General features: G+C 47.2%; 1 protein-coding gene across 1 annotated transcript; it reads left to right on the top strand.

The window, feature by feature from the left end:
- Positions 1-1311: 1311 nt before the first annotated feature.
- Positions 1312-10371, top strand: cep120 (centrosomal protein 120). The gene is made up of 18 exons (XM_061279065.1): positions 1312-1650; positions 1929-2085; positions 2206-2320; positions 2395-2542; positions 2687-2847; positions 3043-3471; positions 3645-3792; positions 3863-4034; positions 4218-4367; positions 4477-4662; positions 4763-5015; positions 5130-5219; positions 5552-5644; positions 5723-5884; positions 6271-6393; positions 6468-6566; positions 9289-9434; positions 9562-10371. Exons 1-18 carry the CDS (start codon positions 1602-1604, stop codon positions 9755-9757), a joined length of 2877 nt encoding a protein of 958 aa, XP_061135049.1. The 5' UTR covers positions 1312-1601; the 3' UTR covers positions 9758-10371.
- The last annotated feature ends 39 nt before the right edge of the window (positions 10372-10410 follow it).

Below are 10410 nucleotides of genomic sequence, written 5' to 3'. Positions count from 1 at the left end.
TAGATAGATAGATAGATAGATAGATAGATAGATAGATACATAGATAGATAGATAGATAGATAGATAGATAGATAGATAGATAGATAGATAGATAGATAGATACATAGATACATAGATACATAGATACATAGATACATAGATACATAGATACATAGATAGATAGATAGATAGATAGATAGATAGATAGATAGATAGATAGATAGATAGATAGATAGATAGATAGATAGATAGATAGATAGATAGATACATAGATAGATACATAGATAGATACATAGATAGATACATAAATACATAGATAGATAGATACATAAATACATAGATAGATACATAGATAGATGCATTTTTTACAATGATTATTATTACTATTATTATTGAATCGGTATTTTCAAACTTATGGTTAATTAAAATGACAAAAGCAGAGTAAACTGTTATGAAATAAGGAATGTAAAATACCCAGTTAAACAAATAATGTGACAAAACCTATATTTTAATGCAAATATACAGCATACTGTAAAATAGTGAATAGGGGTGTAAATCGCGGGTTTTGTCACGATACGATATAATATCGATATAAAGAACTACGATACGATATTTGCCGATATCTTAAAGCCTGCTGCGATTCATTCACGATATATCGCGATATAGTGCTCTACGATCGATTTTTTTCTTTTTTTTAATAAAAAATATAGAACAATATCCTGATTTATAACAATTCACCCGCAAAATCAACAAGGTACTGCAAACTCTTTATTTAGGAAATTACAAGAGTATTGTAGTATACAAATTGCTTACTTTGACACTGAACTTCAATGTCGTGTTTTTTTCTTTAAATGTGCGACGAGATTTGTGCTCCCTGAATATTTGATCACCGCATGGCAGGATTTACAAACTGCACGTGTCTTGTCCGTTGAGCCATCTTTTCTTTGGAATCCAAAGTGCTTCCAAACGAATGACTTGAAGCCTAAAGGGGAGCAAATTTCCTCGTCTTTTTAGACACTAGCCATAGCACCAGCCCAGGAGCCGCGTACGTGCGTGCTCTGCTCACAACACAACACGCGCAGTGCCTCCCGGAAAGAGGAAGCAAGCAACAATGAACTGGATTTCAAAATAAAGTCGCGTCTAATGTCCGAGGTCAAACACGGCGATATAAATCGATGTTTACCTTTAGCATCGATGCCAATAAATCGTAGAGCATTATATCGATTAATCGATGTGTATCGATGTATCGTTACACCCCTAATAGTGAACCTAACTGGAATGATCTTAAATGTGAATATTAAGAAGGAATGGATTATTTTTTATATCGGTTTTTGTTATGTTATTATTCATATTTGAATGATTTGAGACTGCAGTTCCACCGCCCACCAGTTGAGGCCAACCAAACCCGGAGCGCCTCTACTTTTAACTTCCGTCTCCAAAACCAAAATGGGTGGCGCCAAAGCTTGACAACAAAGCGGCTGTTCCCTCACAACGGACCACCCGAAAAAAGCTCGCTTTTCTCCCCAAAGTTCACCTTCAACGACTTTTTTTTCTCTTCCGCCAACAACGTCCGGATTTTATAACAAGGGCTCGGGAGTGTTTTTGATCGTCCAGATGTCAACATGGCTCCGAAGAGCGAGCAACTTCTCATCGTGTTGTCCATTCTGGAAGGTGAGCGTCAACTGTCTGCGCCACTCCAACACAAACGCAAACAAAGTCACAAGTTGAACCTGTTAAGTCGCTATATTGTTACGTTTTTAACGTAAACTCAACGTAAACTTAGCAAGCTAACGCGCACGGCTATAATAGCTTGCTTGTTTCAAACGTTAAACCACTCATACTAAAACCAGAATTTTGCCCCGAAAAGACTATGTTAACTACTATATGCGTTTGTGGAAGTGACTTTACAAATGTGTGGTATAAAAGTAGTCGTTTGGGGTTGTGGGCAGGGCGCGATTTCCCCAAGTGCCCTCGGCTCAGCTTGGAGGTTCAGGCGAGCTTCGACGGCGAGCAGCTGACCACCGACCCCGTGGAGCACCTGGACCAGCCGCACTTCAGCACTGAGCTGGCCTGGGAGCTGGACCGCAAGATGCTGCACCAGCACAGGTATGTGTGTGTGTGTGTGTGTGAGGGCTTGGGTAAAAGTATTTTTCTCCAGTTTTCCTCCGTTTGATGAGCTTTTTATTTATTGTGAATATGACCATGTATGATGATGTGTGTGTGCAGACTGCAGAGGACCCCCATCAAGCTTCAGTGTTTCACCGTGGACTCCAGCAACAACAGCAGGGAGAACGTGGGCTACATTGTGCTGGACCTCAGATCCGTTCAGGAAGTCCCACAGGTCTGTCAGTCGACCGTGGCAGGGCGTCAACTCGCTGCCACATTAATGTTGGTCTTTGCCACGCGTGTCACCAGGATCCACGCTGGCATACGCTGCTGAGCAGCAAGTACACAAATAAGAAGCCGTCGCTGCTCCTCAGCATGGTGCTGGAGAATGACGGCAAGTCCACGCCGCCACCACCGCCCTCTCCCCAAGCACCCCGAAACAAGAAGGCCCAAAGAGGTGCTACTTCCTGTTTAGTGTCTTGTGTTTCGGTGCTCCTCCTTCATTGTGCATCATCTTTGTGCCTTTCTATGCGAAACATAGATTGAACCATTCTAAAGTAAAACTGAAACGTTCTCTTTTGTTACACACGTGACTCTCCAGCGCCTCGCTCGAGCGGGCCTGTAACCCCGCAGCCCCTCCTGGACAAGCTGGAGGCGGTCCTGGTGCCTGAGCAGGGTTACCATCAGGTGGGACCCGACAGCGTGGCCACCGACATGTTTGTGCTGTCCGTCACTGTGGCTTTTGTCGCCAAGTTGGAACAGGTGAGAGGAACTCCATTCCTGTGACCGGAACTTCCAGTTGTGTGCCGTGTGTGGTGAATCTTGTGTTAATGTGAGGATGCATGCGCGTTTGTGTGCACATGTATACGTTTGAGTGTGTGCCTGGGCTTTTGTGTGTCTGCATGCGCGAGAGTTTGTACTCGGTGTGATGGTGAGTTTGTGTGCACGTGCTTGCAGTTAATCCCCACCACGCTCAAGTTGTCATCAGAGGATGCCGGCTTCTTCTTTTTCTACACACTGCTGGGCAACGACATCACCAGTGAGCCCTTTCGGAACCTCCTGACGCCGGACTTCCAGCCCGAGCGCGCCTCGGTGCGCGTCCGCAGCAGCGACCGCGCCCTGCGCGCCTTCCTGTCGCAGCAACCGCCCTTGCAGATCCACCTATGCTGCGGCACGCACTCGCTGGGCAGCGCCGACGTGCCCCTGGCCACGCTGGCCGGGCTCGCCGTGAACTTGGAGGAGAGGGCGGCCACAGTGGAGGGCGTGTTTGCGCTACAGCCGCCCGCCCGTGTCAGGCGCTCGCTGCCGGCGATGCCCGCCGACTTGCAGCCTAACGTCAGCGTGGCCATCACCCTGCGCCGAGAGGACGTGGCGCTGGAGCTACAGGTTGATGAAACTAAGATCGTACCAAATTTGATTGAGACAATTGCCAAAATCGAAGGACTCGTGCTATTTTTCTTTTTTTGCCGGTCTTTTTGGGAGGCTGCAACAAATGAATGGCGTTTCCATTCATTTCAAAGGGGAAATGTAATTTGTACAAATTCCTTGCCATCCTGCAGACTTCGTCCACCAAAGAAGGACACGACATAAACCCGTGCGCTGCCGTCGCGCCGGCCGCCGAGGACCAAATTGCCAGTTCGACTCCAATCCGAAATCCTCCTGAGGTTGTTGCGCCGTCGCAGACCCAGCAGGAGGTACTGTCGCACGGTAGGTCTGACTCATCCCGTTGATCCATCAATGCCTAAAATGTGACATTCAGACCGAGTTTGTCCTGCAGACGTGGAGCCCCTCGCCGTATGTCAGGCCCAGGGCGAGGGCGCCACTTCTTCGTTGGTCGGTTGTGCCCTCAAAGCGTCCATTCCGCCATCGGCGCATCGCTACTGTTTCTCTCTGGATCTCTGCAACCTCAGACAGACCGGACTCTTACACACCATCGCTGCCACAATCAGGTTTGCACAACAGCGCACCCTTAACACGAACAACTACAAAGAAAAAGGTTGACACAACACCAGTGCAGCTCTATCTACAATTGCCAAGAACTAAAGGTTTCTACGTCGCTGCTATTTTTGGTTTTAGCTAGGTTTATATGTTTTGCTTGAGCTGGAGGCTAGTCATGGCTATGCCCTGGTCAGGTACTCGTACGAGTTCTTCGGCAGCGCGGTGCCCGTGATGACCAGCCACCCCGTGGAGCTGCGCAGGAACACGGACGTGTCTCTGCCGCACTCTTACTGCGCCTTCGACTTTGCCGCCGTGCCGCAGCAGCTGCAGGATACCTTCCTCAGGTATGAAGTCGTGCACAGAATATTTGGAGGAGGGCCACACTAAAATCGGAACTTATCTTTCCGTATAACACGTTTTAGCTTTGAAAATATTCTCCTGTCTCTGAACAAGAATTCCTCTGGTGTTGGAGCTGTGGCACCACGACGCCGGCAGTACCAACGATTTCCTGATTGGCCGAGCCTCGCTGCAGCTGTCTCGGCTGCTTGCCGCCGAGAGGAGCCGACACCCGGCCGGTGTGAGGGAGGCGCCCTGGCGCCAAATCCACCAGGACCGAATCCCCTTCTTCTCCACCCAGAGGTGCTTCTGTCGCTTGGCTAAGCTGACCTTCTTTGTTTAGTCTCTGGCGCCAACTAGAGGACTGAAAACAAAATGCCATCTTCACCCCCCTGTGGCTTAGCTCCAACGAGAAAGCAGCAGAGTTGAGCCTGGTGGCCACACTGGACGACTTTGGGCTCGTGAACCCTAAGGACATCCCCGTGTCGGATTCGTGGCCGAATGAGCCCGCGCCTCCTCTGCCAGAGATGGCCGCCGAGCCAGCTGTGCCGCCTGCGCCCGGGGGCCCGCCGCCCCCCCGAGATAGCGCCGAGTACCGCACGGCCCTAGAGCTAGAGCTGTGGAAGGAGACGCAGGAGGATCTGTTCAACGATCAGGTCCCTCTCCATGCATTCCCTTGAAAGCTGAAATTTAGACGCATGTGACACGTGTATGTTCTTCTGAGCGTCGCAGGCATTAATTCTGCGGCACGTTCCGTTGTGCCCGTGTAGCTCCGGAAGAAGGAGTTGAGTCACATGCAAGCGCTGGCGGAGGAGTGGATGCGACGAGAGCGCGAGAGGGAAGCCTGCGTGAAAAAGAAGGTGAGGGCAACATTATGCTCTGAAGCGCTCACATGTCGGACATCTCAGCAAAATTGTGGCAAGACAAAAGGCCGTCCACTCACTCATTCCCGAATCACCTGGTAGGGAGTTTTTCTTTTGCCTGCCGTTAATGATGTCACTGCTGTCGCATCATCGCAACACGCTGGATCAGTGGATCACTTTTGAAAATTGATTTAAATGTTTTTCCCCCAATGTATTTTTTAACAAAAAGTTTGTGTTTTGCTCTTTATTCCAAATTGCAAGCTTTGCAAATTGCTCCATTGCCATGTCGACTTCAAACATGACTTGTGAATCTTTGCCGTTTGTTGTAGGAAATGGAGTGCAGTCGTCTGGAGGAGCAGCTTCAGAAGACTCTGTCTGATCTGGAGAAGAAGGAGAAGATTTTGAATGAAGCCGAGCTAAAGGTGGTGCTTCTCCTCTCGTCGTGTCTTCCGCAACGTTTCCTCGGCCTGACTTTCTCCACGGCGTGCGTGTCTCGTCAGACCCAAAGGCTGCAGCGCGACCTGCAAGCCGAACACAAGCTAGAGCGGAAGGAGGCGCAGGAGACCGTCAAGAGGCTGCAGCTGGAGTGCGACCACCGGATTGCGCTAGAGCGAGACAAAGTGCGCCTGATGGAGGAGGAGCGAACGCGGCTCCTGAAGCAGGTACCGGAGATCCAAATTGTGGCAAACATCCGGACATCCCTGTCCTCCTCCCCTTTTACAAAAGCCTGCTCCAGTTTTTCGTCTAGACATAAAAATGCACCGATACACGTCAATCTGGAAGCCAGTAGCGATTAAATCCACCTGTTGCCTCCATTGCTGCAAGTTGCCTATAATTCCACTAGATGGCAGTAAAGTATGACTTTGGCTGCTTTAATAGGTATAGTAGTGGTTGTAGAATAGGTGAGTTTCTCAGAAAAGTAATCGAAAAAGAATCCATGAATGAAAAAGGGCAAACATAGATTTACACATGTAGGTTCAACCTCTTTGAGGTGGTCTTTGAAGAACGCCCCATTCGATCAACTTATTTTTTTTTTCTTGTTCTTCAGATCACAGACTGGGAGAACCGCTACAAGCAACTGGAGAAAGACTTTTATCACTTCAAGGAGCAACAGAACGTCAAACCCGAAGTCCGCCTGCAGTCCGAGATCAACATTCTGACACTGGAGAAGGTAACGTGGTCCTCCGCGTGAACGAGCTCAACATAAAGAGACGACAAAGGATGTTGTCGTTGGCTACCAACCAGGTGGAGCTGGAGAGGAAGCTGGAGTCCACCACCAAGTCCAAACTTCATTACAAGCAGCAATGGGGGCGCGCACTGAAGGAACTGGGTCGCTTCAAACAGGTAACCAAGGCTCACAAAATTCGTTCACAGCTTTCACACTTCTTTGGCTTCTTTCTTATCTTCTCCGCCTTATTTACAGTAATCCATGGAAATTTGATTACGATATTTTTCGGACGGTAAATTCCCCTGCTGCGTCAGACCGAGCGCGATCTTGGTGCTATGAATCCCTGCACCACATGTGGAACTTGCCATAGGGCACACATTTGTTGCCATGACTTGCTGGGTGCGGGCAAATGCTTTTGGTGCATTGCCGCCACCTTCTGGCCACCAGTCGTAATGCACCAAAAGTATTTACAAAAACAAAGTCAACACAATTAAGAAACGACTGCTATACAGTAAAAGTTCTAGGACCGGCCAAACTATGAAAAAGGTCTAACTTGTAGTCTGAAAAATATAGTATTCACTGTATTATAGCAGTTACAGTGTGATTACGTTACATTTTCTACACTCTTAAAATTTCAAGTGGCCACCGTGCCTCGTAATTAAAAAAAAAAGAAACAATAACAAAGTCAGTCGTACTGTTTGCCTCAGCCCATTTCAACAAACGTCCTTGCCACAAGATGGTGACAAAGTTAAATTTGTTATTTGCTTTGGAGTGCTCAGTACCCCCAAATATCCAAAAGTTGAACCATGAATATTTTTGGTTTCACTGTTCCTTTCCCCCCTTTGTCCTCTTTGCGTCCCGCTCTTCATTTGTCACGTTGACCGGCCGTATTGTTTTGCTTTGCGTCATCTCCGAGCACCGCCAGTCTGCCCGCCGTAAAAGTTGCAGCGGAAGGACAAATGTTGCTTTTCCCAGCGGGAGCTGGCGGGATTAACGGGCAGATGAAAGGCTCCCCCCTAGAAAGCTTTTCAATTCCAAATATTGGGACAAGCAGCGCCAGTCGATCTTTTCCGAGCGCAAATATTGGGACAATAACGAGGCCCGGCGGCCATCTTGTTATTGTTAGAGCCCCCGCTGAACATTCTCGCCGCCCGTTTGACTTTTTAATGGCCACAAAGTGTCGAAGGCAAACGTGTTTAGTCTTCTTTTATGGAGCGGACAGAGTGGCTGCGCCAGGACCACACAAACATTCCACAACCTTCTGCTGGACTTTTTCTTTCACACCAGCAACCATTCATCATCTTTGAACAGCGCAACGTGCACATTTCCTTGTTGATTTTCCTGATGTTTTCATTTTTGGGAATGACGTTCAAGTCTCAGTATGTCTCAAATGATGCATGGCCGCCATCTACTGGTAGTTGCGTGCCAGTAAAGTTAGCTTGAACTTGACAGCAGAGTGCTGTCAGAACATCCCCAGCCATCACAAAAAATGTCTTTCAGTCAGTCAGTCCACGGGCTTCAGAATTAGTGGCGCTGGACCTTGTAAATTCAATTCTTTTGCTATCTGCTCTGCCTCTTCAACCGATCAATCATATTTCAAATTTTCCCGACCCTTGGCAATGTCGGCAGTTTTTCATCCTCTCAACTTCTGTAGCGTTAATAATATCGCGTGGTTGTCCGACAATGGCAACGAGCGGCTTGCAGCTGTGAGATGAATGACTCGATGATTTTCTGTGACCTGGACTTGTCCTTGGCAGCACGTCACGCAAAGGTTTGTTATTCCAGCAATTAGGCCAAAGACGCTGGCGAATCCAGACGGCCAGTCGCTCCTCGGGGAGCTTCTTGTGTCAACACGCGTTCACGTGAAGCATGTTTTTCTCCGTGCCCCGAGCCCGCCTAGCTCCACTTTTCCCACCCGCCGTCGGCTGGAACACTGACAGCCCTCAAAAAGTCTTTTTTTTTTTTTTTTTTTAATTAGTTTTCATCCCTCCCATCGCCTGCTGACAAACTTGCTTCTGTCCCGTCTTCAGTGTCTCACTGGATTCCCACTTCTGTCTATCCAAAGTCTCGCCAACATTTTCTCATGCCAGCAAGCATATGTTTGAGATACACGGCCATTTTTATTCCTTATTCTTTGGGAAAAATTAATTTCTCTATTTTTGCAATTTGGGCGAAGAAAAACTGCTTTTTTCCCAGATATGATATCTATTTAGATTTTCAAGCTAATGAACACTTAAAAGGCTGCAAGTCAACATTTTTAAAAACTAGCAACTCTAATTGAAGTAGATAAAAGAAACTCGTATCAATTTGTTTGCCTTTATTTTTGCGTAAGACAAAATGTCGCATGAATCTGATAAGTGGGAGTGAAATTGCAATATTAATTAAAAAACAAAAATTGCAATTCAAATAGTTGAAACCGACTTGAAGTGAGAAGTCAGACTCCGACGCTTTGATTGCTGTATTAAAACGTTCACTTTTCTGAATTTACAGCTCACATCAGCATTAAAGCGGAGCGGAGCTTTTTTGTTTTTGCTTCAATGATTAACGAGCAACTCGCCAAATGCCGAGCGAGCGGGACGACAGAAATACGACTTGCAGGCGTTAAATCCGCCCCCCTCCCCCTCCTCCCGTCATATCGGCCGGCGTGAGAATTCCTCAGCTCCGGCTGCATTTTTTCTCACGGAGGTTTTCCGAAAAATGTCTAGAGTGAACCCTCGTTTATTGCGGGGATACATTCCTGACTCACCCACAATGATAATTTAAAAAAATGTTCACACTTGATTCATGAAGCGCCTTTGTAAGTATTACTTTGTATTTCTTTCATCATAGTTTTTTACAATTTACAAAACCTAATGAAAGACTATGTACGCACCTTGTTGTCGTGTGTGGCATGCGCAGCGCAAGGAGGAGAGCGAGATTATGCGTCTGAAGAAGCAGCAGGCCGAGTTGGACGCCATGAGGCTGCGCTACGTGGCCGCCGAGGAGAAGGAGGTGGTACGACAAGAGCGGCAGGAATTGGGGGACATCAGGAACGAACTCAATAGGTGAGCGCGACACTATTAGCGTCAAGGGGCTAACATCGATCGCACCACATTCGTGCTTCTGTCCGACAACGTACGTTTTGACAATATTTCTCATCATTGAGGGAATCCCTGTTATTTTGAAACACAGGTTGAAGCAGCAAGGGGATATAGGCCCCACCTCCTCGTACCCAGTCCCCAGTTTGAACCACAGCGCAGAGGAACACCTGAGCCGCCTTCTGGAGGAGCGTGACACGCTTCTCCGGACCGGCGTCTATGGGCACGACGACCGCATCATCGCCGAACTCAACCGGCAAATCGACGACGCCATGGCCGACGTCAGCTGACGGCCAATCCGCGAACAGCCAGGGTACATCACGGCAGGAATGCTTCCGTTGCGCTCATGGAAAGTGCCGAGCTCGGCTACCCCTTCCGACATGTGAAAGTAGCATGTGAATAATAACCAGAGTTTTAATTTATTCATAATTGTGGTTTGGTGCCACGCGACAGGGCGATGCAGTCAGAAGATGGCGCTACAGCCTCACTAGATTTTTTTATTTTTAAATAAAACGTCACTAACTCAAAAAGACACTTTCTGATTTCGATTTTTACAATTTCTTAACTCAATAAGGTGACGTATGACGTTCGAATAAGAGTTACGTGATTGGCCTCCCGTTGTGTGTAATCAAGCAACATGCAAGTCAAATCAAGTTTATTTGTATAGCCCTAAATCACAAGCAGTCTCAAAGGACTTTACATGTACAAAAAAGTTTGACAGTTATTCTCAAAGCATTCCCTGATCTTAAACTCCCAAAAGAGCAAGGGAAAACTCAAAAACCCCTACTAGGGGAAAAATGAGAAACCACAGATGGTCACAGATATCGTAGATATCCCAGATATCTTTGTCAAAATTTTCAACCTTTTATTCAAACTCAAACACATTAAAAACTGTTCAAACTTGTCTGGGGTTTTATTCCTTATTTTTTGGGCATGAAAACAA

The sequence above is a fragment of the Syngnathus typhle genome, linkage group LG5, assembly GCF_033458585.1.
Source record: "Syngnathus typhle isolate RoL2023-S1 ecotype Sweden linkage group LG5, RoL_Styp_1.0, whole genome shotgun sequence".
In the NCBI taxonomy this organism is placed as follows: domain Eukaryota; kingdom Metazoa; phylum Chordata; class Actinopteri; order Syngnathiformes; family Syngnathidae; genus Syngnathus; species Syngnathus typhle.
Note: the sequence above shows the minus strand (reverse complement) of the source record. Positions and strands in the feature narration are given on the sequence as shown.

Coding starts and splice junctions, on each gene's coding strand:
- cep120 (XM_061279065.1), top strand. CDS start 1,602: ATGGCTCCGAAGAGCGAGCAACTTCTCATCGTGTTGTCCATTCTGGAA. Junction 2,848..3,042: donor TTGTCGCCAAGTTGGAACAG/GTGAGAGGAACT, acceptor ACGTGCTTGCAG/TTAATCCCCACCACGCTCAA. Junction 6,394..6,467: donor ACATTCTGACACTGGAGAAG/GTAACGTGGTCC, acceptor GCTACCAACCAG/GTGGAGCTGGAGAGGAAGCT.